The sequence below is a fragment of the Chinchilla lanigera genome, unplaced genomic scaffold, assembly GCF_000276665.1.
Source record: "Chinchilla lanigera isolate Chin_1 unplaced genomic scaffold, ChiLan1.0 scaffold00056, whole genome shotgun sequence".
Lineage (NCBI taxonomy): Eukaryota > Metazoa > Chordata > Mammalia > Rodentia > Chinchillidae > Chinchilla > Chinchilla lanigera.
Window position 1 is genome coordinate 12,539,395 of NW_004955457.1, and position 27,957 is coordinate 12,567,351.

General features: G+C 40.1%; 2 protein-coding genes across 5 annotated transcripts in view; one reads left to right on the top strand and one right to left on the bottom strand.

Moving 5' to 3' along the window:
- Sumo1 (small ubiquitin-like modifier 1) overlaps positions 1-26,409 on the top strand; it is a 26,830-nt gene extending 421 nt beyond the window's left edge. The window contains exons 2-5 of the mRNA XM_005397063.2: positions 13,536-13,610; positions 17,962-18,039; positions 20,675-20,746; positions 25,583-26,409. Of these exons, the coding sequence (XP_005397120.1) occupies positions 13,536-13,610; positions 17,962-18,039; positions 20,675-20,746; positions 25,583-25,651 (294 nt within the window). The 3' untranslated portion in view covers positions 25,652-26,409. The remainder of the gene's footprint in view (positions 1-13,535; positions 13,611-17,961; positions 18,040-20,674; positions 20,747-25,582) is intronic.
- Positions 18,947-27,957, bottom strand: part of Kiaa2012 (KIAA2012 ortholog) — a 139,188-nt gene continuing 130,177 nt past the window's right edge. For 3 of the 4 annotated variants that reach the window (XM_013520728.1, XM_013520729.1, XM_013520727.1), the window contains one exon: positions 18,947-19,647. The gene's annotated coding sequence lies outside the window, so the exon portion shown is untranslated. The remainder of the gene's footprint in view (positions 19,648-27,957) is intronic. The other variant, XM_005397059.2, reaches the window with a different exon arrangement.

The following is a 27,957-nucleotide window of genomic DNA, read 5'->3' on the forward strand; positions in this document are numbered from 1 at the left end:
CTGCCCCGCCGGGTTCGCCGGCACCCCGGCTCAGTGCCCCCGTCGCGGCGGCCGCCCTTGCGTCGTCCCCTTCTTTCTCCCGGGTCCCCAGCTGCCGATCGCGGCTTCCGCCTCCTCGGAGGACCCCCGGGGAAGCGGTCCGCCTCCCCGCAGAGGACTGAGTGCAGAAGCAGAGCCCTAGGCCCGGTTATGTAACGGGAGAGAACCGCGGCCGGGAGGCCCAGTGGCCCTCCAAAGCGCCTGGACTCCGCTTTGCGGTTCTTCGCGAGGGAGGGCGGGAGGGCGACGCCGGCCGTGTCCCGGGAGCCCGGACCGCGCTGCTGGCGCTCGGGGAGCAGCCGGGCCCGCCCGCCTTTCGGGCCGCTGGAGCGCGGGGCTATCGCCTCCTTTCTCTACTTTGTCGTTTCTTACTCAGGATTGGCTCATCCACTCTCCAGTTGTAAGAGAGCGCCCAGAATAACCGAGAAACAAAGTAGGACTGAACTGTTAGAGTAACAAAAGAATTTTATCTGAGCTTTAAGTCGAAGATGCCCGGGACTGTACTTTTGAGGAAAAGGATAGGAAAACTGTGCGTGCAGAGCAGTTGCAGAACCTTTGCAGATGCTGCCTGTTAATGGCAGCGTGCTTCATCTCAGGGTCAGTGTTAAGAATTTGCTTGGCACTTGCATCGGTCAGGACTGATAGATTTTCCCTGAAGTTTTCCTCATCCTGTTCTAGTTAACTATATTTATGGATAGTTTTTAGTTCGTAAGGTTTTTGTCTGTCTTTTGTTTGTTTTACGACTGTAAGTTTTTAAAGTAGTTTTGTTCTTTGTTTTTTGTTTGGAACTGGGAATCGAACTCAGGACCTCATGCTTGCCAGGCAGTCGCTGTGCCGCTGATCTATGTCCCCGGCCTTTAAAGTAGTTTTGGATCTTTTACGTGTTTAGTGATCGTTACTCGGGAAATTGTTTTTCATTCAACTCCAGGATGTACTTGAGCTTTTAAATTTAACACACTTAATTCCCTTGGCTTTTAACCCAGTTTTGTACCACCTCGTGAGAGCAAGAGGTTTTTTGTGGATTTTTATTGTACAAAATGTATACTCATATTTTTAAAACTTAGCGTAATCTAAATTAGTTTTTTTTTTTTTTAACAATCAGTTTTGGATGGATTTACTTACTAACAGTCTAGGTTAAGTCCCAAATTGGAATGGGAATGGTATTATAAGTGTCTTCCCAAGACAGTTACTTCCTTTTTACCAGGGAGGAAAGAACAGCTGTAAATGCTTAGTTGTATCAGCTTTTTATTTTGATGCTCAAAAGTAGGTAGGGGAAAGCATGTTGACATATATTTGTGAAAGCTTGGTGAAAGAGCAGTATCTAGAAAGAACTAGAAAGTAAGTTGTAGGATTATTTTTGCTTTAGTTTGAAGGCAGGTCATTTAGGAGTATGTGAAGAGAGAAGTAAAGAACCTAGACAAACATTCTTTTCAGGGGGTCTCTGAGGCCAGAACTGTTCGCATGTTAATAATTTGTTAATATTAGGGCGGGCTGGCTTGTTTGCTTGCCTTCCTCCTTTCTTCCTTTCTTCTTTTCCTCCTTTCCTTCCTTCTTTCCTTCCTTCCTTCCTTCCTTCCTCCTCTCATTTCCTGGATGTTCAGTGAAGTTTTCTAGAAATTAACATGACCTGTGATGTCCCAACAGATTGAAGTGTAGAAACAGATGTGACAATCCAGCTGCTTTTTATTGAGCCAAACATGAAAGGGATTTGAAAACATGTGAAATAGTGCCACTCTTTTCACTAATTTTGTTTTGAAGAAGATTAATAAAATGTTGTTAACATCTACTGGGTTTATTGTCATTTTAAAAAAGAATATTTAAAACACTTCTCAGTTTCAGTGTTCAATACTCTAAATATCAATAATTACAGTCAATTTTACAGAAGCTTTGAGATTCTAAACAATTTTTAAGCTTGTCAGTCTAACGAGCATATAAGATTTGAGAACTGTTGGTAGGCTGATCGAGCAGCACCATTATTGATTACTGTTAGGGCCCAGAACAAGTTTAGTGTTGGGTACTAAGATGTAAAGAGATCAGAAGCTGAATCCTTTAAGAGGTTTACAAGTGAGAGCAAGAATCCCAAATTACTGTGTTCAGCAGCGTGAGACTGAGTCACTATCCTCAGAAGATAAACTTAAGAGTGATGTATTTTCTGAGGCTACTCTCAGAAGTCTATTGTTTGTTGCTACAATAGGGATATTAATTTCATGTTAAAATAGGTGGACATTAGATTCATACAAGTTTTAATTGCTGATTCACCATTGACTTATTTTTGGAGCTTGAGTGAAATACTTTACAGTTTTAACAGTCTCAACATTGTGTAGTGGGTTTGTGGACCGTTATCTAAAACAGGTTGTAATTCGAAAGCCAGTAGAGTCTGAGGGTTGAGGATATACTGAACTTGTGTGGAGTGTTTCGTGAGAATTTGTGGGGGATTTTTTTTTCTGGGGTTTTTAGGGGGGTGTAGCTCTTATTGGGGTACATGGTCCCTCCCCAAAAAAGTTAAAACCCATCGTTACCTGATTTTTCTCCTTTAGCCTGTAATCTCACCTTATATAAAACAAAGCATTTACATAGAACCAGAAACTTGCTATCAAAAAGGTAAGGGTAATCTGTATAAATGTTTCCCTTCCTGCTCTGTTTCTGATTTTATAGTGTTTCTTTTAAATACCACATCATCAAAGTCTGTTTGGACACAGCTCTTCGATTCAGGTCTGTTAATTGTAGGAATTGGATGACTGACCTGCTTTACTATAACTGCATCTGTGATGACAAGTTTCCTTCAGCCCACCCCCGCTCCAGAGAGAGATGAGTGATGGTTTCTTTTTGTCAGGGATTTGGAAGCATTATATAATTCTAGTATCTGTTGTACCCTAACATCAAAATTTAATGACCTAACCAGCCATCTTTTGCTTTGCTCATAACTGTAGTTTAGGCAGGACTTTGTGGCTGGACTTAGTTCTGCCCATGGTGAGAGGGCCTCAGCTGGGTTTTCTCAGATGACTGGGTCTTGACCAGCTGCGGGTGGGGGAGTGAGGCGGATTGGCTCTTCATAGTCTCACACTGAGTAGTCTGTCTGGAGACCCCAGGGTATTGAGATTTATGGCAGCTCGGGCTTTGCAGAGTATGTTCCATGTGAACCTGGGTCCTGGAAATAACAAGGCTGTTAGGAGCTAGTCTTTGATGTATTCTGTTGGTTGGTCAGTCAAATCCCTAAGGCCAGTCCAGACTCCAGCAGAAGACATTTAGACTCCATTTTTCAATGAGTATCAGAATTTGCAGTTTTCTTTAATCTGCTATGTCGTATTTTTTCTGTCACCATTGCTCCCTGTATTTTTTTTTATAGCTCCCTGTGGTTGATATTTACTGATTTTAGTAACTTAGCTTGGGGTTGCAAGAGAATATGATGAACTGTATGTTAAAATTCATAATTATGTATCCTATTTATATGGTAGAACCAGTATGTTAAACTGTAGCTATTCCTTGAGCATGTAGTGATGTGTACCTTAGGCATTCCATGCCCTACAGGAACAATGATTTATAGACATGAGGTGCTGCTAGTGGATTTTACAAGCAGATTATAATAAAACACTTCAAAGTATTGCTTAAAACAAGACCTTGTCTCAAAAAAATAAGTGCTAGGGATGTAGCTAGGTGAGAAGATCAGGCTGGGTTCAATCCCGAATGAGTTTGTATGTGTGAGAGTCCTCCTTTCAAAGCAATATGACAATATTGTTGTGATTAGAGTACTCATTAAGGTTAGTTGAGTAGTTCACATTTCAGAACTGTAAAGCATTTTTTCATATATAGCATGATAAATTTTAGCCTCTCCCCATAACAGTTAGGATGTTGCTAGATTACAATTATTTGCATTATAAATATCTTTCTCCTGTAGACTTTTTTTTTTTTTTTTTTTTTTTAATATTGGGGGAAAGGAGTGGGGACTTGGAATAGTTCCTGAGAGACAGGAGGGTTCCCAAACGGGTTGCCTGCCTGATTTTTTTGAGAGCCAGATATTCATCTTTTTTTTCTTTTTCCTGTAATGCCCAGCCTGTTGACTGGATAGCTGTTGTTTTTTTTTTTTTTTTTTTTTTGTCTTTTTGAGACAGGATCTCACTATGCAGTTCAGGCTGGCCTTGAACTCACTTTGTAGCCCAGGCTGGTCTCGAACTCACAACATTCCTCCTGCCTCAGCCTCCCGAGTGCTGGGATTACAGGTGTGCACCCCATGCCCGGTGTTTTTTTCTCTCTCTTTTTTTTTTTGGATAGCTGTTGAAAAGGTTTTTTTTTTTCCCCCAAAGGAGTGGTTAGCCAGATATAGTCATTCAGCTAATATTAATTAAGTATGACTGTGTTCTCGGCACTGTTGTAGGGCTAGAATTGGAAGGTTGCCTCAAAAACGTGAACTGGCAAGTGTCGTTCTCCTCTTTCTGACCCCTTAATTTTGTTTTATTATTGAGGGAAGGTTTATTGCCATGGAAGTTTTTCTTTTATGGTATTTTTGCATACCTTCTAGATCTTTACTTCACTAAATAATACACCTGGTAACTTTATATCCAAGATGAATTCTTTATTACTTCTAGGATATTGAGGTGGTTGTAGATAATTTTTCTTGATATCTTTAGCATATCTGTTTTGAAATTTCTTGAAATTGTGATTTATTTATTTATATATTTTTGTGCTACTAAGGATCAAACCCAGGGGCACTGTACCACTGAGCTACATCCCCAGCCCTTTTTATTTTTCATTTTGCCAAGTTGCCCACTTTGGACTTGAAGTTGCAATCCTGCCTCAGCCTCCCAAGTGCTGGGGTTATAGGTGTGTGCTACTGTGCCTGGCTAATGGTGATTCTTTAAAATAGGAAATTACTATTATTAGTTTTGTGTTTTTAGGCAGTATTTATTTATTTATTTTTCCCTTTTTGAGATAGGGTCTCGCTATGCAGTTCAGGCTGGCCTTGAGCTGACTTTGTAGCCCAGGCTGGTCTTGAACTCACAGTGATCCTCCTGCCTCAGCCTCCTGAGTGCTGTGATTACAGGTGTGTGCCACCACGCCGGGCTAGACAGTCTTTAGTTCTAGTCTAGTTCTCTTTCCAGACCCAGCCATCTATTTCTAAGCTGTTCTGTCTTGGAAAGTAAAGTTGGTATATACCTACTAAATTTGTTTACCACTTTGCTAGAGAGTTCAGTCTCTGGGTTGCTCATACCTAAAGACCTGGAGGTTTTCAGTTCCCTTTTTTTTTTTTTTTTGAAATAGGGTCTTGCTTTGTAGTGCAGGCTGGTATGAACTCACTAGCCGAGGCTGGCCTCCAACTCGGAGCACTCTTGCCTCAGCCTCAGTGCTGGGGTTATAGTCACGTGCAACCTTGCCTGCTTCAGTTTTGTCCTTGATCTTCTGTGTATACTTACTTTTCTTTCCAATACCAGTTTCCTCTGCTCCGGGGCTGTGTTCCCTTTCTAGCAAATCTAGTAGCCTTCTCTGGAATTGTCTTTTCTTTGATGAGTTACTATCCCAGACAGAGCTGAATACTTGCACTGTTTTGTGACCACTGTGCCATACTATTTTGTGTGGGCTACTGCTTTTTTTTTTTTTTTTTTGTAAAGAGGAGAGAAAGGCCTACAAAAGAGATCATTGGAGACAAACTCTGGCTTTTTTGTCCAGGGTCTTCTCATTTTTCAGGCTAGTTTGTCAGAGGAAAAAGATGGCACTGAAAAGCTGGATGACTGCATTAAATAGGTATGAGGTGATTAAACGAGTACAATAGCGCAAGTGTCTGTTAGCACATTGGTTCAGAGGAGGATAAGATCATTCAGATGGAGTCCTAGGGAAGGGGGCAGCTTATTTTTGGAAATTTGAAATGCAGGTGTCCACTTTTTTTTTTTTTTGGTCTTTTTGAGACAGGGTCTCGCTATGCAGTTCAGGCTGGCCTTGAGCTCACTTTGTAGCTGTAGCCCAGGCTGGTGTCAAACTCACAACGATCCTCCTGCCTCAGCCTCTCGAGTGCTGGGATTACAGGTGTGCACCACCACGCCCGGCAGGTATCCACATATTCTTGTGAAATTGAAGTGAATTATTTCTTATTCCCAGCACTGAATCCAAAAACTGAAAAGATCTTTGCTTACACTGACTGTTGTGTACAGAAGTATGAAATAGGAGTAAGATTTTTTGGTAGAAAACAGTGCTGCGAGCTTATTAATTCGTGGACATTTAATAATTGCTTAGTATTTGCCTGGTACTATAGATTATGCAGGTGAAAAAACTTGGTCCCTCCCAAAACTTGGTAAACTTGGAGGGAATCCAAAAGATACCAACTTGTCACAGAAAACATTAATTTATTTAACAGGCATATTGAGTATCTTCAAAGTACCAGCCTCTGTCTTTGACCAGAAATACAAAGGCAAGTAAAACAAGTTTAGAGGAGAGATAGCTTTGTTAACAGATGGTTATAACTGACAAAAGTCATCAGTGTGTGAACATGTTATCCAGGGAATCTTTCTGTTGGAAGTGATGTCTGAGTGGTCTTGAAAGGGGAGTAAAAGGAAAAGTGCATTGCAAGCAGTGAAGGTCAGCATGCACAGAGATACTTCGGATTAGGCAGAGGGTGCATGTTCAGGGAACTGTAGATAGTTTATTATGGCTGGAGGAGAGCATACTTGTGAGTAGAGCCAGGAGGGTAAAGTTTGATTGTGAGGAAGGACGAGAACATGAAAAACCAGTGTGTCAGTGAAGAAGCTTGAATTCACCTTGAAGATTTTGATCAGACCAGGTTAATTTGAGGAAGATAGCTCTGGTGGCATTGGAGACTTGAAAGGAACAAGACAGGGCGGGGTGTCTGTTGATGTGGTTCCTGTAATGTTAGTGCTCACCAAGGGCCTGAACTAAGAACAATGGAATGGAGAGAATGAGATTGGCCATTAAGAATTATCAGAAGCTGGGCTGTAATCCCAGTACTTGGGAGGCTGACACAGGGGATTCCCTAGAGTTTGAGGCCAGCCTGTGCTGCATGGTTAGACTCTGTCTCAACCCCCAAATCAGAATGATGAATGATTGAAGTATGAAATTTTAGAGAGGAAAAAAGGCCAAAGATGACTCTACGTGTCTGTTGTGGGCAGGTGAGTATATGGTATTTATTGTAGTTGGGAATCCAAGAGGAGTTGTAGTTTTTTGATTTTGTTTTGTAGTGCTAGGAATTAAACCCAGGGCCTTGCCATATGCTCTTAAGCATATGTTTTACCTCTAAGCCCGCCCTATAGTTTGTTTTGAATGTGGTTTTCAGGAAGAGGAGTTAAAACTAACAGAGGAGTTTGAGGTAATGCATTGTTTTGGACGCTTTCACCTTGAGGTAGTCAGGAATATGCAAGTAGAGGTATTCAGGGACTTGGATAAATGAGTGTAGAACTCCATCAAGCTGTCGCATTGAAGGGAATGATTGTGAGTCAGTGGTATTTGAGAGCTCGAGTCATGGGTCACCCATGCGGCAGAGAAAACAGCAAAGGATTGAAGACCATGCGGCAGAGAAAACAGCAAAGGATTGAAGACCAGCAATTCAGAGGAAGACCAGCATTTAAGAAAATTTCTGAGATGATGAGACCATGGAATTTTAGAAGCCAAAAGGGGTGGGGCTGTGCAGGAAGGAGTCACCAGTATCTGGTTTTTATAGAGCTAAAAAGTGATGAGCTCTAGAGAGTCAAACATGGTGGTACATACCTGTAATCCCAGCACTTGGGAAGTTGACGCAGGAGGATCTCTAGAAGTTTGAGGCCAGCCTGGGATACATAGTGATTTCAAGGCCAGCCTAAGCTATATAGTGAGACCTTGTTTCAAAGACAAAAATAAAAACAAATAAAGATGAGTGTCCCATGGCTTCAGCAGTAAGGAGTCCACCTGGAAATGAATGGTGAGGCGTAGACCAGGTGACATTGAGTTGACAGTGAAGGTGGAGTAGGAAATGCTGAGTATTCTTGTAAGAAGTTCAGTGATGAAGAAAGTTTGAGAACAGCTAGGGAAGTCAGGTTGGGAGGGTGTGTTTTAAGTGAGGAATAAATGCCATAAAACATAGAATGCAGTAAATTATAGATAGAAGCATTAATGGAGGATAATGGTGAAGGTTGCTATGGTTCCTAGAAGAGTGTTTAGGATACTGGACATTGATTTGAGAAGTAGATATACTGGGATGACTTGAGAGAGTGTGAGAGAGGATGGAAAATATATAAAAATAAATATATATAAATAAAAAGTGTATATATATATGTATGTGCACACATATATGTATGTACGTATATATCCATTCCAGGGAAAGGAAACAGGTCATAAGGGGCTGAAGATGGACGTATTCAGGGAGCAGCAAATGTTCCAGTTTAACAGAATGGCATATAGTCCAATTTAGTAGAATTGCTGTGTTTGTAAAGTTAGTGAGAAAAAAATCAGAATTGAATGTAGTGATGGAAGTACTAAACACAGTCCTATGCAATTTGGTTCTAAACTTTTAGAAACTCTTTGTGCTTTTGTTCTTAGTTTGCGCTCAGGGAAACTGCTTTGGGAAAAGAGTCCTGAAGCCCTGAGGATGGTGGATCAGTGGAGGAGAAGCATTCCTTTTCTTGGAGCATCTGTATAGCATAGCTGGCCTCCTGCAAAACACTGGGCCAGTATCACTGGTGCTGTGCTGATGTACTGCAGCTAGGGAGGGGTCGGCCCTGCTCTTATTAACTTTAACAGAGCTTTTCGGCACCTCCTCCTTCCAGGTGAAGAGAACAGAGGCTTGCTTATGTTTTATTGCTCTTCACTGAAGGGAATAAGCCATCTCTGCACTCTAGATACTTAAAGGAAGAAGCAGTTGTTAATTATGAATAAAATGTACAGGGATGTGGTGGTGAGACTGTATTTGAGGGTTACTTTTGCCTGCTGCATAATGTTCAGTAGTCAGCAAATGTTGAAAGCACTGCAGAATGAAAAACAGGCAAAGATTTGTACTAATGAAGTCAGTTCTGATATCTAAGCATTTCCTCAGACTCTAGCCCAGTGGTGGTGAAGCTGTGGCCCATGCACCTCAGCAGGGTGTCAGTTATCATCAAAAGCTCTAAATGGTTCACCATCACTGCTGTAGACTATGTCTTTTTTTTTTTTTTCTGGTCTTTTTGAGACAGGGTCTCGCTATGCAGTTCAGGCTGGCCTTGAGCTCACTTTGTAGCCCAGGCTGGTCTTGAACTCACAACGATCCTCCTCCCTCTGCCTCCCAAGTGCTAGGATTACAGGCGTGCGCCACCACTCCCGGTAGACTATATCTTAAATAAAAAGCTATTTTTAGTTTATTATGTTTGCCCATCCATCTGTCCATCCGTCTGCTGGTTTTGAACTGTGTAGCCTAGGCTGGTCTCAAACTTGCAGCAATCTTCCTACCTCAGCCTGGGATTACAGTAGTGCACTCTCATGCCCAGCTTTGCTGTGCTAATTTTTGAATTTTAAAGAATTTAGTGGTTTTAAATTACTGGCATGAGATATACCCAGGAATTGGCTGGGTTTTTTTTTTTTTTTTTTTTTTTTTTTACTGGTAAAGTGTTTATATTTTTACTGAGATGGATTAACTCTTTGGAATTAGTAAAAATAAAAAAAGGTATATATGTAAATTAGTGGATATTTTGGTGACAGTGAGGTGTAGCAGATGGGGGAAAAATGCCTTTTAGCACACTGTTGTTGAAAATTGCCAGGGAGGTGGGGGTGGTGGTGGTGGTGGGGGTGGTGGTGGTCCCTTCTTCTGCTGACAGGGTCTGAAGGCCTGGGCTGGCCTCAAACTCCCGGCAGTGCTCCTGCCTTAGCCTCCTGAATGCTCCAGAATATTTTGTTGTTGGTATTAACTGTGGTGACAGGTCCCAAGAACGAGGTGCCTGCGGATGAGGTAAAAGAGATGAGAAAAGCAGGAGAGGCAAAACTCTGGGATCAGGGGTCTTACAGTCTCTGGGACTGCAGCCTCTCAGTTGCCTTTTATTAAAACCGAGCACCTAACTCAGACCAACAGGAGAAATTCATTATCCCTTCCCATTTTTGTCTCTCAGCTGATGGTAGCCATCCTCGGGCGAGCCTCCCACACCCCTCACCCCTCACCACATGTACTCAGTACGGCTGGGGATCATAAGCTGACCATCAGTTGTTGTTCATTAGCAATCACAGTCCTTTTCCCCCCTTCGTCATTAAAAAGTTAAATTATTCTTGAGATGTTTTATGATGAAATCGCATCAACTAATACATCCTCTTCATTTGTTTTTCAGTACATCATTTGAAATTTTTTTGCATTTTAAAAAATTTTATTGGTACATTTTAGATGTACACAGTGACATTCATCATAGGAACTTTGTACCTATACATGATACACATTGCTGCTTTTTTTTCCCGTCATTTCCCTACCTTCCCTTTAATCCTCCTTCCTCTTTTCATTTATAAAAGCTTTGTTTGAAGTTATTTTGTAATCCTTCTCTTGTCTTCTTGGATCTCCTCTTTCTTACCTTAGTTGTTTTTTTTGGAGGCAGGGGATGTGATTCCAGCTGGCCTTGAACTCAATATGAAGCCCAGGCTGTCCTGAAGCTCTCAGCAATCCTTCTGCCTCAGTCTCCCGACTGCTGGGATTACAGGCATACAACGCTTTCCTTCTTACTCTGAGCTTTTTTTTTTTTTCCCTGATTTCAGATTAATTCCCCTAATATTTTTATTTTCAGCCAGCCTTTATCTCTTGAACTTATAATCGTTTATAGTTTAAAATAAAAGATGCTGTAAAATGGATTTGTTTTGACTATATTAGGCCGGTACCTTCCTATTTGATTTTAATTTCTTTTTTTTTGGTACCAGGAATTGAACTCAGGACTTTGCGCTTGCCAGGCAGGTGCTTATGCCCCTGAACTATATCCCTGGCCCTTGATTTTAATTTCTAAATAGCTTTTGCTTGTGCTTTGTGGTTAATTTATATATCTTGGTGCACTTCTATAACTGGAATACAGGCGTTAGGAAATCAGAGGATAATCTTCAACTGAGCGTGTTTGGCTAAGAATTCACAAAGGATGCACTTCCTCTGGCCAAGCACAGTTGACTGTAGGGCAGTGGTTTCCAGGTTGTTTTTTGGCCAGCAGCATCCAGGCACCTGGTAGCTTGTTACAAACAAATTATCCCCCTGCTCCAGACCTACTGAATACAAAACGCAGCGTAGGGTGGGGACAGGATGGACGGAGGGAGAGGACAGGACTGACAGTTGGTTTCTAAAAGTCCATCGGGCTTTTGATGCATGGTAAAGCTGTATCAAATCCCACACTGGGGTATGGTAATGAAAGAGATGCCTTTCTTGACTTTGGGTAAATGAGTGTTTGGGAGAGTGGTTGACTTTGGGATCATCTTTGCTTGACTGGGGAGGAAAATAAATGCTCTTGGTACAGATTTTGTATGCTGAGTGGAAGTAATAGATATTCATAAATGAGTAAAGTAACATGAGAACTTTTAAAAGATACATTTTTATTAATAAATGCCAAGTAATTTTACATATTTCTATGGTTTCTATGGTGTAGTATATTTTGATCATACCCAACCCCCCATTAATACTCTCTCTTATCCCTCCTTCTCTCCTTCCCTTATTCACATATTGTTGTCTAATAATAGTCTTCCTTCTATTTTCATGTCATCTTTTTTAGATTCCACGTTAGGGAGAACAGTGACGCTGAATCTTGGAGTCTGGCTTATTTCCCTTAATATGATGATCTGCAATTCCATCCATTTTCCAAAAATGACATAATTTCATTCTTCTTACAGCTGAATGATACTCCATGGTATCCATTTTCTTTACCCATTCTGCTGTGGATAGATAGGCTGGGCCTTCAACTTTTGAAGCCTTGGCTGGGCTTCAACTTTTGATCCTCCTGGCTCAGCCTCAAGAGTGCTAGGATTACAAGTGCATGCCACCATCCCTGGGCCATTTTCAGTTTTTAAAGTAACCTCCACACTGATTTCCATAGTGGTTGTACTAATTTATATTTCTACTGTTGGTGTGGAAGGGTCCTCCCAACCCCAACCCTTAGTTGTCACCAGCACTTACTGCTGTTTGTACTCTTGATGATGGAATCTCAGTGCAGTTTTGATTTGTATTTCCCTAATAGCTAAAGATGCTGAATCTTTTTTCATGGACTTACTGCCTGTCTGTTTTTTGAGAAGTAGCTGTTCAATTCATTTGCTTATTTATTGGTCAGGCTGTTTCATTTTTTTGGTGTTAAGTTTTTTGAGTTCTTTATACATTGTAGCTATTAATCCCCTATTGAAGGATAGCTGGCAAAGATTTTCTCCAGTCCTGTAGGCTGTCTTTTTATTCTGTTGTTTGTTTTCCTTTGCTGTTCAGAAACTTTTAAATTTTAATTTGATGTACTTGTGTTTGGTTTTTGAGACAGGTTCTCACTATAGTCCAGGCTGGCCTATAGTGCTTTCCCTGTGTTTTCTTCTGTTTTAGGTGTTATACCTAGGTCTTCAATCCGCTTTTTTTTTTGGTCTTTTTGAGACAGGGTCTGGCTATACAGTTCAGGCTGGCCTTGAGCTCACTTTGTAGCCCAGGCTGGTCTTGAACTCACAAGGATCCTCCTGCTTCAGCCTCCTGAGTGCTGGGATTACAGGCATGCGCCATCACACCCAGCTTCGATCCACTTTGAATTGATTTTTATAGAGGGCACCTGGGCTGGTTTCCTATCTTGGCTGTTTTGTACCAAGTTGGGTATGCGTGTATCCCCTGTAACATGTTGGTACTAACTTCTTTGGATGTGTGCCAAGGAATAGTATAGCTGGAGCACATAGTAGCTGTATTTCTAGTTTTTTGAGCAATCTCCATACTGATTTCCATAGTGGTTGGCCTCATTTCATTCCCCTAGCAGTGTAGAAATGTTCCTGCCCAACCCCACTCTTCCCCTTCCCCAGCAGCATATGTTGTTTATTGTAGTCTTGGTGATAACCACAGGAAAGAATCTCAGTGTAGATTTGATTTGCATATCCCTAAAGGCTAAAGATGTTGAACTTTTTTTTTTTTTGAGACAGGTCTTGGTATATACCATTCAGGCTAACCTTGAACTCATGTCGACCAGGCCGACACTGAAGTTGCAATCCTCCTGTCTCACAGCCCCAAGTGCTGGTATTATAAGCATTCACCACTATGCCTGGCCTGAACATTTTTTCATATGCTTATTGGCCTTTGTATCCCTTCTTTTAAGAAGTGTCTGCTCATTTGCCTGCTTATTGATGAAGCTATTTGATTTTTTGGTGTTAAGTTTTTTGTGTTTACATATTCTAGATACTCATCCTTTGTTGGAAGATTATTTGGCAATGATTTTCTCACCTTCTGTTGGCTGTCTCTTCACTCTGTTGGTTGTTTCCTTGCTGTGTAGAAGCTTTAATCTGATGTGGTCCCCTTTGTTGACTCTTGTTATTACTTCCCCAACTGTTGGAGTCCTGTTGAGCTTCTGGCTTGATCTGTGCTTTTCTTTCAGGAGGCAAAACCTTCAACTGAGGACTTGGGGGATAAGAAGGAAGGGGAATACATTAAACTCAAAGTCATCGGACAGGTGAGTGTCCTTATTTCTTTTCTTTGACTCTTCTTCCAGTGTGGGGATAGTTTCTTACACACAGGGAAAATAATGTTTTAAGAAAGGCAGGTTAATTAAAAATGGCATTTTTATCAATTATGCATGCTTCTGTTGGAGGTAAAAGTGGCTGATACAGTGTTTAAATTACTTTGCTAGACAGCTTTAGATCACTTTAATTTTTCCAAATGGAAACTTATTGTTGGTTGTCATGCTTCATGGACAAGTGTGGAAAACACTATTCCTTGGTAAGGCCAGCGCCAGCATTAAACAGAGGAGCCTGTGTCCTTTGCCTGACTCTGTGTCCCTCCCTCTGCCCTTCTCCTTCCATCTCCAGTCTATGTCCCCTAGAGACAATCCTCTGTTTCTTGCTGACTCTTTCTGACGTGTGACTTAAGGTAAGCTGAAGACTGTTGGAGGAATGAGCCATCACAGTTTTTTAAGTATGAAAGAATTACAGTAGTGGGACGTTGGTCTTGCTCCATCAAAGCCCACAAGTACGAGCTCCCCACTTCCCCTAGACATGGGGGGGTACCAGTCTTTAATTTTGTGCCTATATCATAGATAAAACGTTTTGTTTATTTTGCATTTCTGTGATTATTAATAACATGTAGGGTTTTTTTTTTTTGTACCGGTAATTGAATGTAGGATTTGACACTTACTAGGCAGAATAACATGTAATTTTTGTCTTCTATGTTTGTAGTCTAACAGTAATTGTGTATTCATATCCTTTTCCCATTAATCTGTCATTGTCTTATTTTGAAAAACTTTTTAAGAAGAGACAGTGAACAATAACCATCAAATGCACCACTTTTCTGTTCTGTTTTTTTTTGGATATAGGACCTCTGTGTAGTTCTGACTGGCCTTGAATTCACAGTGTAGCACAGGCTGGCCTTGAACTTGAGGTGATCCTCCTGCCTCAGCCTCCACAGTGCTGCTGGGATTATAGGTGTGTAGTACCATGCCCAGCTTTTTTTTTTTTTTTTTTTAATAGGATCTTACTGACTAGCTCAGGCTAGTATGGAACTCACTACTGTGTAGTACAAACTGACCAGCAGTCCTCCTACCTCAGCCTATGCAAGGCTGAAATTAGAGGCGTGTGCCACCACCCTCAGCTCAAATGCACCACTTTATTTATTTATTTAGTGGAATAGAGGATACTGGGAATTGAACTCAGGACCTCTTATTTGTCAGGCATTTGTTGCAGCACTGAGCTAAACCTCCGGCTTCTTAAATGTACCACTTTAAAATAGAATTCAGTGGCTTTGTTATATTCACAAGGTTGTACAGTCCTCACTGCTGTCTAATTCCAAGAAGATTTCATCACCTCCAGAGAGACCTTGTGTCCATCCACTCCCCACCCACTCTTCCCCTAGCTCCTGGCAACCGCTCTTCTGCTTTTTCTGTCTCTGAATTTACCCATTCTGGATGTTGTGTATAAATGAATATGTGGGCTTTTGTGTCTGGCTTCTTTTATTAGCATGTTTTCAAAGTTCATCCATACTGTAGCGTATATTAGCACCCCATTCCTTTTTCATGACTGATCAATATTCCACTGTGTGAATAGAAGGCATTTGTTACTCATTTATTAATTGATGACACTTTATTTCCCTATTGTGGCTATTAATAATGTGAACATTCATATATGTTTTTGTGTGGACATAAGTTTTTGGTTTCCTAGGAATAAAATTGCTGGGTCTACTGTTGTGACTATATATTTAACTTCCTGAGGAACTGCCAAACTTGTTTTCAGCAGGGTCTGTAGCTCTTTACATTCCCCTTGGCAATTCTCCATATTCTTTTGGTCAGTACTTTTAATCCGTCTTTTTTATTATAGTCATTGTAGTGAGTATGAAATGGTATCTCATTGTGGTTTTGTTTGTTTTTGTTTTGTTTTTTGAGACAGGGTCTCGCTATGTAGTTCAGGCTGGCCTGGATTCACTGTGTAGCCCAGGCTGGCCTTGAACGCACGGTGATCCTCCTGCCTCAGCCTCCCAGGTGCTGGGATTACAGGTGTGTACCACCATACCTGGCTTCACTGTGGTTTTTATTGCATTTTTCTGACAACTATGGTGTTGAGCACTTTTATTTTATTTTATTTTATTTTATTTTATATTTTGGCGGGGAGGGTACTAGAAATCGAACTTAGGACCTCACACTTGCCAGGTGGGTACTGTGCCACTGAACTAAACCCCCAGGCCTGATGTTGAGTATTTTAAAATGTATTTATTGTCCATGTGTACATTTTCTTTGGAAAAATACCTATTCAGATCTTTTACCTATTTTTAAGTTGGGTTGTCTTTTTTATTGTTGTAATAAATTCTTTTTATTTTTTAGTACTGGGAATTGAACTCAGGACCTTGCACTTGCCAAGCAGGTGCTTGTGCTACTGAGCTATATCCGCAGCCTTCTGTAATAGTTCTTAATATATATATTCTGCATGGTAGGCCCCTGTCATTTACGTGATTTGCAAATTTTGGTGGGAGGTTGTCTTTTCACTTTCTTGGTTGTGTCTTTTGGGCCATACAGCTTTTACTTTTGATGAATTAAACTTACTTCTTCTTTTGTTTGTGATTTTGCTGTCATAACTAAGTTGCCTAACCCAGGGTGACAAAGATTTGCATCTGTGGTTTCCTGAATGGATTATATAGTTTTAGCTCCTGCATTTTTGTTTTTCATCATGTTAAGCAATTTTTGTTTGGGTATGGTGCCCTAGACTGATATTTAGGAAGAATTAGTTGAATGTAGGTAACATGGGCTTTTAGGTTGTCAGTTTCCTATCCTCTATGTATCTATATGTAATCTCTGTGGATTACTTTTTAAAAATTATTAATTTGTAGTGGTTCTTTATATTGGTCTGTTATATGCGTTACGAGTATTTCCTCTGGTATGTCTTAAGGTGTCTTGCTATTTGGGTGGTTTATGCTTTTAAGTCAAATTTATTCATCTTTTAAAGAATAGGGTCAAAATTTGCTTTTAAGGGCCTCCTAATCCTAAGAGTAGGAGAAAATTTTTTCTCTTAAAAAGAGAAGAAAATATTAAAAGAAAAAACATTGTTCGCTATTTTAATTCATCTCCAAGTAATTTTAATGTGTATTATATGATGTATGCTATAGAAATTTTACCTGTTTATTATTCCATGGAAAGAGAAAGTTTTCTTCATACTTACATTCACAAACAAGAATATCCTGAGCTGGGCATGGTGGCACCCGCCTGAAATCTCAGCACTCCGGAGGCTGAGGCAGGAGGATCACCATGTGTTTGAGACCAGCCTGGGCTACATAGTGAATTGGAGTGAATTGGAGGCCAGTGTGAACTACATTGCAAGACCCTGTCTCAACCCTCCCCCCAAAGAATATGCCAAGTATGAAACATGTAATATATATTTGGGAATGTGAAATACATTCATAAGGGTTAGCTTGGAGATTTTACAGTGTTCAATGCCAATCTTTTCTCAGTGGTTGCTTGGCAGTCTAGGTGAGAGAAGAGTCTGTTGTCCCATGAATCTGTTGGACTGATTCAGTTTTAGTTTTTTTTTTTTTGGTACCAGGAATCAAACTCAGGACCTTGAGCTTGCCAGGCAGGTGCTTGTGCCCGCGGAGCTATATCCCCAGCCCCTGATTCAGTTCTTACTTGTTTTACTAATGCAAAAGTTCCTTATCTCATATTTTGTGGTACCACCTCTCACCTAGATTTGATTACCTTAATGGCTCTTCAGTTGGCTGGGGTTACTTTTTGTTGTGAGTTGCTTTTAAATGGTTGTGGTGGTGCCTCTTGATAGAGGGGAATGGATATACAGTAGTGAAGGAATGCATTCTTTGACATACATACTTCTGCTCACATTGATAATTTTAACACCTAAGACAGATTATGTTTGTTTATTATTAATTTCTTTTGTAATGGATATAAAGCAACTTTGAGCAATGTTTTTGTTTGTTATTTGACAGAGTCCAGCTCTGTAGTTCAGGCTGGCCTTGAATTCACTGTGTAACCCAGGCTGGCCTCGAACTCAAGGTAATCCTCCTGCTTCAGCCTCCCTAGTGCTGGGATTGCAGGTGTGTGCCACTATGCCCAGTGAATAGAGTGTTTTTAAAATCCTGTTAAGGGGCCGGGGATGTAGCTCAGTGGCACAATGCCTGCCTGGCAAATGCATTTGATTCCTGGTACCAAAAAAAAAAATCCTGTTAAGAATGGTAAAAAGTATTTTGGTAGAAAAATATAGGTGATAAAGTTTATGTTTCTAGTTTTGTTAGGTGTGTAATTAGAGAATTTAGTTCAAGCAAAGCAAATATTTATGCATAGAGGGATAATTGTTTTTCTTTTATCTCCTTAGGATAGCAGTGAGATTCACTTCAAAGTGAAAATGACAACACATCTCAAGAAGCTCAAAGAATCATACTGTCAAAGACAGGTTTGTATATTCTCATATTAAATACTATGCTTTGCCATACATTTTTCTTTTTTGAAATCTACCAGAAAATTGATCCTGTTTTATTATTTTCACCATTAGGAACTCAAGGAAGAAGAATTCTAATCTTGTTATATTCTGTGTAATATCATTTGCTTTCTTGTGGGCCATTTCAAAGTTTGAATTCCTAAGATGTGCAACTGGCTCAAAAGTAACTCAGAGTTATAAGTGAGTGCTCAGCTGTATGTTAAATTTAAGTGCTAATATTAGTCTTTATACATAGTACTACAGATTTCTGTTAAGTTTATTTATTCCATATTCCATCAAGGGGCCAGGGATCTAGCTCAGTGGCACAGTGCCTGCCTGGCAAGCGTCAGGTCCTGAGTTTGATTCCTGGTAACAAAAAAAAAAGATACATGTAGAAGTCTAATTTATTAATACTGAATCCTTAAAGCTTACGGTCTTTGAGCTGGTTTGCTAGGTTAACGTCCTTTTAGCCTGCTTTGTGCATATTTGGACTCTCTTGCCACCTGGCTTTGTGATCTGGAGCAAGTTGCTTAACCTCTGTCCTTTTGTCCCTGTTACTAAAAAATTGTAGTGCTTACTTTATGAAGATGAAACGAAGTAGCCTACAGAAAGCTGTTAACATGATGCCTAAAAATGCTCAATAAATATATCCCACTATTATTATTGTTAGTGTTTTTTCAGTACATGCAGTTGAAATTAGTAGCACACAAATAAAGGAAATAAAAACATCGAAGAGATGTGTGCTGCATGATATTAACGTGCCGGGCATGGTGGTGCATGCCTATAGTCCCAGCACTTGGGACGCTGAGGCTGGGCTCAAGACCAGCCTGGGCTACAAAGTGAGCTCAAGGCCAGCCTGAACAGCACAGCCAGACCCTGTCTCAAAAAGACAAAAACAAAACAAAACAAAACAAAACAAAAAAACTGCAAGGAGGCATTGTACAGACTCACTCAATTTTTCTTTTGTTTTTTAAAAATATGTTGCAAAGATTAAATATCTCCTTCTCCTACTCCTCCCTGCCTTTTGTGATACTGGGGATTGAACCCAGGGCCTTTGTGCTGTACTGTATCCCCAGCCTTTTTTATTTTGAGACTGGGTTTTGGCTGTGCTGCGCAGGGTGGGCTGGAATTTACAATCCTCCTGCCTCAGCCTCACATAGTCCTGGGATTTTAGGATGCTCTGCCATGCCCAGGGATTTTCAGTCTTTAGAAAAACTTTTTATATTTAATTCATAAAGGCTTGATAGTTTTTTCCACTTAACATATAATGATAGGAATTGAACAAGGAATCCAAAATTTAATTTATGTGATCTTACAACACTTCCCATGAGAAATCGTAAAGGTATAAATTCAGTGTTGGGATGACTTTACCATTTTTATTTTATAGATTAATTTCTATTAAAACTTTTCTCCTTGATGCTAGGGATTGATCTCAGGGCTCTGGGCCTGTTAGGCACTTGATTTCCCGTGAGGCTGTTACTCAAGTCCATAGAATCTTCTTACGTCTTTGTGTGTTACTGTTGTACTTTCTATAGAATCTTCTTTAGATTGCATTATCAGATGGTATTTCTTTTTCAAAAAATCCTATAAAGAATATTTTACCTTTGTTAGCCATTTTATTAAGTAATATAATTTTGGGAAAAATTTAAATTAAGTGAAGGGTAAGTTTTCATGGTCTTACATACTTATGTAATAATATATATATATCGAGAAAAGGTTTTAATTTCTTTAATGTTTTTGGAACATTATTTAAACACAGTGAAGTCTTAATATAGTATGTATTGAGCAAAACTTTCTTTTCCTCTTTCCGTCTTCTCTTTCTTCCTTTCTACTTTGCAGTACTGGAGATTGAACCCAGAGCCTTTGCACTGAACTGTATCTTCAGCCCTTGTATATTTTTAAAGTTTTAATTAATTATTTTTTAAAAAAGACAAGGTCTTGCTGTGTAGTTCAGGCTGTCCTTGAACTCACTGTGTACCCCTGGCTTTGAACTCAGGGACAGTCTTCTTGCCTCAGCCTCCTCAGTGCTGGGATTATGCATGCCTGGCTAAAACCACTTTTGCTTGTGTAATTAGGTGCTGGTGAGGATGTTCATCAGTTTCTCCCTGATTTTGTTTCATGCTTGGAATAATGAATGAACTAGTGGTGAGAGGCATGGGCTTGGAAACAGGTTTGACTTAGCATTCTTAGCTGTGTGGCCTCTGTAAATGTTCTGTAAGCCTCAAGTTCCCTCGTGGTGAAGTAAGAGGAATCAGTAACACTGGAGTTGTTTGCAAAAAACATTTATAATTGTGTGTGTAAAGTACATGCTTAGTATTTTGTTCTTGTCTCTTTTTTTTTTTAACGGTAAGTGTTTTGATAAATAGTGAATGGCTTGGTAAGTAGTTGGTACTCAATCCGTAGTAATTAGGATAGAAGTAGCTGTGTAGGGTTATGTTCTGTGTATCTGTTAAGGCTTGCTTTTTCTGTTTATCAGAGTTCTGTCTGTGTCTTCTAGGATATGTATATGCATTCTCTCTCTCTCTCTCTCTCTCTCTCTGTCTTTCTGTCTGTCTCTCTCTCTCTCTCTATATATATATATACAAACACTTTTTTTTTTAACCTTTTTTAGGGAGTTCCAATGAATTCACTCAGGTTTCTCTTTGAAGGTCAGAGAATTGCTGATAATCATACTCCAAAAGAAGTGAGTATAATTTCTTTCTGAATCAGTTGTTTAAAATCCTCTGTTCAATAATTTGGTTCACAGTATAAAGTTATTAAACTGCCCTTTCTGGAATATCCTCTGATTGATGTGCTATATCATTTGTCAGAAAAAATAATTGTTTGGGTTGAATTTTTCAATATATTGCATGCAGAAGTGCCAGTAAGAAGGGAAGTAGAAATGGATTGAGCACTGAAACTGTCGTAAGGCCCAGAGTCCATCTCTCTTTTTTTTTTTTTTTGAGACAGGGTCTCACTCTGTATCTCAGGCTATGCTTAAACTCACAGCAGTTCTCCTGCCTCAGCCACCCAAGTGCTGGTGTTACAGGTGTGCACCACCATGCCTGGTAGACTTATGTTCTTTTTGACATTTCTCTATTTTTGTGTTTATTTTGTAATACTTCTCAACTGACGGAAAAGTTACAAGATTAGTGCATAAAATTCCCATTGCTGTCTTCCTACATTCATCTGTTTTTATCATTTAATTATCATTTATTATCTCTCTTCTTTTTTATGTATATATATGTTGTGTTTGTTTTTTTCCTGTTCCTACACCATGTGGAGTAGGTTGTATACACATGACCATTTACTCCTTAATGTTGTAGTGTTTTGCTTGTTTGGTTTTTAAAGCACTAGAAATTAAATCTAGGAGGGCCTTGACACTGAGCTATAGTCCTAGACACCTACCCTGCTTTTACTTTTTATTTTGAGACAGGGTCTTGCTAAATCCCTAAGCTGGCCAGGTTCCCAGGTGCTGGGATTATAGATGCATGCCATTATGCCTGGCTTAGTGTGTATTTCCTTTAAAAAATGTATTATTTTATATAACCACAGTACTATTAGTCACAGGGAATTTAACACTATAGAACACTTTTTTTTTTGGTGCCAGGAATTTAACTCATGACCTTGCGCTTGCCAGGCAGGTGCTTATGCCATTGAGCTATATCCCCAGCCCAGTATTAGAACACTTTTGATGTACAAACTCAATTTGGCATTTATCCTAATTATATCTTTTTAAAATTTTGGTCTTTTTTTTGAGACAGGATCTCATTAGTTCAGTCTGACCTTGAACTTACTATGTAGCCCAGGCTGGCCTTCAACTCTTGGCACTCTTCCTGCCTCAGCCTCCTGAGTGCTGGGATTGCAGGTGTATGCCACCACACCTGGCCCAATTATGCCTTTTTTTTTTTTGAGATAGGATGTCACTGTGAGTTCACCCTGGCCTTAAACTCACAGCAATCCTCCTGCTTCAGGCTACCAAGTGCTGGGATTACAGGTATGCACCACTATGCCTGGCCCAATTATGTTTTTTTGGTTTTTTTTTTCCTACCAGGAATCAAACTCGGAATTTCTAGCTTGCCAGGCAGGCACTGTGCCACTGAGCTATACCCCCAGCCCCCAGTTATGTCTTATAACAGTTTCTCCTCCATCCCAGGATCTAGTTCAGTATCATTTATTTAGCTGTCTCTTGCTTATCTGTTTTTTGAGGTACCGGGGATTGAGCCCATAACCTCAGGCACAAACTCAAACTCAGAGCTACATTTCTGGCTCTTAGGCGTTCTTTTTTTTTTTTTTTTTTTTTTTTTTTTTTTTTGAGACAGGGTCTCACAGTGTAGTTCAGGCTGGCCTGGATTCACTCTGTAGCCCAGGTTAGCCTCAAACTCATGGCAGTCCTCCTGCCTCAGCCTCCCAAGTGCGGGGATTATAGGCGTGTGCCACTGCATCTGGCTCCTAGGTGTACTTCTAGTGATCTTTAATTTGGAATAGTTCCTTAGCCTTTCTTTGTCTTTTATGCATTGATTTTTTTGAGATGTCTCACTAAGTAGTTCAGGTTGGCCTCAAACTTATGGAGGTCCTCCTGCCCTAGCCTCCCAAGTGCTGGGATTACAGGCATAAGCCACCATGCTTAGTTTATACATTGACATTTAAAAAAAAATTTATGGAAAAAAGATAAAATTTCATAACAAAATAATAGGAGAATAATAATAGTTAATACATTACAGCTGGGCATGGTGGCTTATGCCTGTAATCCCAGCACTCAGGAGGCTGAGGCAGGAGGATCGTTGCAAGTTCGAGACTAGCCTGGACTATAAAGTGAGCTCAAGGTCAGCCTGAACTTCGTAACAAGACCCTGTTTTTTAAAAAAAAAAAAATAAATAAAAAAATAAATTACATGTTGTTACTGTTAAAGTAGTTGCTCAAGGTACATTGACATTTTTGAAGACTGTAAACTAATTGTTTTTTGAAAAGTCCCTTGTATTGGGCTTGTCTGCCTCCTCATGATTAGATTCAGGAGTGGACTTTTGGCTGCAGTACTACATACACTCCCTTGCTCAGGGGATGGTATCTGGAGTACTTGGGGACCCTTGTTATTTTTTTCTTTTGTACCAGGAATTGAACTCAGGACCTTGTGCTTGCCACATAGGTGCTTGTGTGCACTGAGCTATATCCCGGCCCTTTTTGTCTTTTTGAGACAGTGTCTCGCTGTGCAGTTCAGGCTGGCCTTGAGCTCACTTTGTAGTCCAGGCTGGTCTCGAACTCATAACTATCCTTATATCTCAGCCTCCCAAGTGTTGGGATGTGCCACCACTTCTGGCTCTGGGGCCTCTTGTTGATGATGTGAATTTTGATCACTTCATCTGTGCTTTTTTTCTCTAGTCTGTAACTATTTTTCCTGTTGTGATTAAGAAATTTGTGCAAACATTTTGCAACTTTGTGAATATCTTTTCTCATGAAACATTCTACTAGATGTGTCCCCCACCACTTTCTTGAGCACTTCCTTATTTTCTGGCACAGTAAGATGTTCAAGCTCACCTTATCCTTTTCTTGTCCTGACCTAGCATCATCTTTAAGATGCCTAATGCATGGCTGCTTTTCTCATCTGCATAATGAAGAGATTTTCTTTTCAGAGGAATATGAGGGCCAGTGAGAGAGAGTAGGTATTTAGGTAGTTACATTGTCACGTTCTTTATTGCTGGGACAATGTACCCAACACCTGGAACTGAAAGGAGAAGTTTATTTTGACTCATGTTACAGTCCATACTCCCGGCTCCAGCACAGCAGAATATCTGCTCACCTCGAGGTGGACAGGAAGCAGAGGTGGAGTGAAGGGAGACAGGTACTTCCGGGCCACACCCCATCCAGCAAGTGAGCTCCAAAGCCCTTCCAGTCTGGGACCTTCCACAGGTCTCAGCTCTGATCACATGGGGCTGTGAGAACATCCAGATATAAACCACACCAGTGGGGCTGGGGATTTAGCTCAGTGGCACAGCGCCTGCCTGGCAAGCGCAAGGTTGTGAGTTTGATTCCGGGTACTGGAAAAAAACAAACCCAAACAACCCCCCCCAAAAAAAACAAACAACAACAAAAATAAACCACACCAGTGACACACTTGTTTACTCACCTTTGCTAATGTACTTCTTCCAGCTTGTAACTTCCTTCCTGATTGGGAAGTTCCTTATACGTACTTTGGAATTTTATTCCTTCTAGCATTTGTCATGGTATATATACACGATTAAAAGCTTAGTTATTTAATATTTATGTATGTATCACAACCAAGATTGTTTCAGTACTGGAGCCAGTCTGATGATTACTTAAAATCATAAATCCACAAAAGTGTGAGTTTTAGATTTCTTAATATATTTTTGCTGAGAGTGGTGTTGCATGCCTGTAATCCTAGCACTGGGGAGGCTGAGGTGTAAGGCTACCCTGGACTGGACTACATAGTGAAACACTGTCTCAGAAAGCCACACAAAAAATTTTAATTTCATATTTTATAATTCTCCACAAAGATATCACCTATAAAATAAAATTTTTCTCTTTGGAGATAACTAATTTTTGATCTTCCTTTTAAATTTTATTTTTCTATCTTTGTGATCTTTTACAGTTTTTATTGGAAACAGTGCTAGTTTTGTGTTTACCTTGCTTCTTACCTTGCTTTGACAGCACAGCAGAATCAAGTTTGAGTCTTCTATGAACCTTAGTGAGGGTGATGCCTGATATTTGTGTTGCCATGCCCTTGTGTGAACTATCTCCTCTAAGTAAAGAATGCTGAGTGTATCAAACTACTAAAGTGTATAAAATGGAAAATAAATACACCTTGAATACTTACAGAGAATTTCTACTTCTCAGAAGCCACCATTGTTAATAGTGTCATCAGGAAAAAAAATACAGAATTATTTCAGTATATATAAAGCACATTAAAAAAAGAAGAAGAAGAAGAAGCCGGGCATAGTGGCGCATGCCTGTAATCCCAGCACTTGGGAGGCTGAGACGGGAGGATCATTGTGAGTATGAGACTGGCCTAGGCTACAAAGTGAGCTCAAGGCCAGCCTAAACTGTATAGTGAGACCCTGTCTCAAAAAGACCAAAAAAAAGAAGAAGAAAAAGAATAAAGAGGGCCAGGAATATGGCCCATTGTTAACACTTGCCTAATATATGGGAAGCCCTGGGTTCAACCCCCAGCACTGCCAAAACAAAACAAACTTCTGTTTTGTATAAAGAATAAACTTGCAAGTGAAATGGACTCAGGAAAGTAAAAGAAATGGGTGGATAGACACAGGAAACATACATCTCCATGGCTTTTCTGTGTTTGTTTTATGGCGCTGGGGATTGAACCCAGGGCAGGTACGTGCTGGGCAACAGTGTATTCTTTAGATGAAACCACAGGAGATTCTTGATTGTAGAGCAGTGTAATTAACTATAGGTCACTTCTGGGTTTTTTTGTTTTTGCACTTCGTAATATTTGTTCTATAGTTGCAACTCATTTAAAATAGTGGTTTTTTTTCTACTGCTATTAATATATGTTTCTTTCTTATAGTTGGGAATGGAGGAAGAAGATGTGATTGAAGTTTATCAGGAACAAACAGGGGGTCATTCAGCGGTTTAGATACTCTTTTTATTTTTTTTCTTTTCCCTCAATCCTTTTTTATTTTTAAAAAATAGTTCTTTTGTAATGTGTTCAAAATGTAAATGAAAACTGGCACCCCATCTCTTTAAAACATCTGGTAATTTGAATTCTAGTGCTCATTATTCATTGTTTGTTTTCATCGTGCTGATTTTTGGTGATCAAACCTCAGCTTCCTTCACATGTCCTCTCCTTTTTAAAAATGACCTGTGTGCACAGAGAGGCTGCAGTTTTCAGGACTGTGCATTTCCAGGCTGTGACCCTAAGGTCCGCCGGTGTGATTGTTCCTGTGGCTTTCCAGTTGGCCCTGAAGTTCGAGCTTGTGATTGCTTCACTCCTGGACTATAACTTGCAGTGGGAGGTGGAAGTTTTTCAGAGAACCGAACTGTGGAGAAATGACCTTTCCTTAACTCGAAGCTTAAAATCTGAGGTTCTGGACCAAAAGAAGAGGAAGACGAGCTCTGGAGTCCAGATGACAGACATGGTGAGAGATTGACCAGTTGCAAGGGTGGCTTCACTGAAGAGAAGGGCAGTTTTAAGATTTAAAAAAAAAATCTTGTCAGAAGATCCCAGAAAAGTTAATTTTCATTCTAAAATAATAAAGTTACTCATACAGACGTGTATACAACAGAACACTGCTCCTTTTGATTTTGTTTGTACTTTTGGCCTGGGATATGGGTTTTAAATGGACATTGTGTGTACCAGCTTCATTAAAATAAACAATATTTGTAAAAACTGTATTAGTGTTTATTTTCATTGTATAGGAAGAAAAAGAAAAATGCCTAAAATAAGGTTTTCTAACATAATACTGGAAATTATTTGGACATGGTACAAGTATTTCTTCAGTATTATACAGTGGCCACACATGGTGGCACACACCTGTAATGCCAGCACTCAGGAGGCTGAGGCAGAAGGATTGCCACAAGTTTGAGGCCAGCTTAGTAAGTCCAAGACTAAGTCCAAGGCTAGCCTGAACTACATTGCAAGACCCTGTCTCCAGAAAAAAAATCTGGAAAATGTTTTCTGTTTGATTAAGTTTGGTATATTTGGTTTATATTTTCTTATATATCATTAATCTTTAAACATTGTGTTTAATTAAAAATACCAGATTAGTTTGTTCCTTTCACAGGGTCTTTCTATTTGACTCATCTCTGAATTCAGTAAAACTGTGCATATGTGTGACCCAGTTCATGTTGCCTAGATAGTGTCATCTGATTACTTGAGAAGAGCAAAGAAAACCGGTCTCAGGTGTGTTCATAAGTTTACAGCAGGTATCTGCTACTCAGGCCACTTGCTGAAGGGTAGATTGGCCTGCACTTACCAAGTAAGACTGAGATTATTTGTGTAAATCAGAACTTCATTAATTTCTTTTTCGGGACTGAGAATTGAGGCCAGGGTCTCAACCGTGCTAGGCATGAGTTCTGCCTCTGAGTGAATGAACAGTGTCTGGACTGTCACATGATGTTTAGCAGTGTATGCACCAGTGACTAGGAGTTAGGCCTAGCTTTAGAAGATCCTTATGGGTCTTATTTTTATCATTATTCAGTAACACATTGGCTGTTGGAGCTATCAAGGGTTCATGAACATGTTAATTTTGTTAATTTTGCATTTCTAAACATCTAAAGGCTAAGCTTTTGGGAGGTGGAGCTTAGCTACTGGAGAAGTAATTTTCTTATTTCTAGCTCATTGGATTCTTCCAACTGCACTGCACTCTGCTATAGTTCACGTAAAAATGTGCTCATCTGGTTGGATGAGGTGGTGCATGCCTGAGGCAGGAGAATCACCAAGAGGGAAGGCCAGCCTTGTCTCAAAAATACATGTGGATGCCAGGCGTGGTGGCACAAGCCTGTAATCCTAGCACTTAGGGAGGCTGAGGTAGGAGGATCCTTGAGAGTACAAGACCAGCCTGGGCTGCAAAGTGAGCGCAAGGCCAACTTGAACTGCATAGTGAGACCCTATCTCAAAAACAAAACAAAACAAAAACCCGTCGAGTGTAATAGGGCTGATAAGATGGTGCCTCACAGCAAAAGATACATAGAGCATTAATTTGGAGGGACCTTGGGGAACATTTACTGCAGCCATCCTATCTGGTGCTTGACCTCAACATCCTAAATCTGTAAAAAAAGGGAGGAGAAAGTAATGGTCATTTACCTCACAGGGATGTTTTCCTTAAGGGTTCATTCTGTTCTTGGTGAATTATTTGAGATACTCTTACCTGATTAAGTACTTCAAGTGAATTGAGTGAATGAATTGGGCTGAGAAGCTTGAGAAAAATCCAAATGACATTG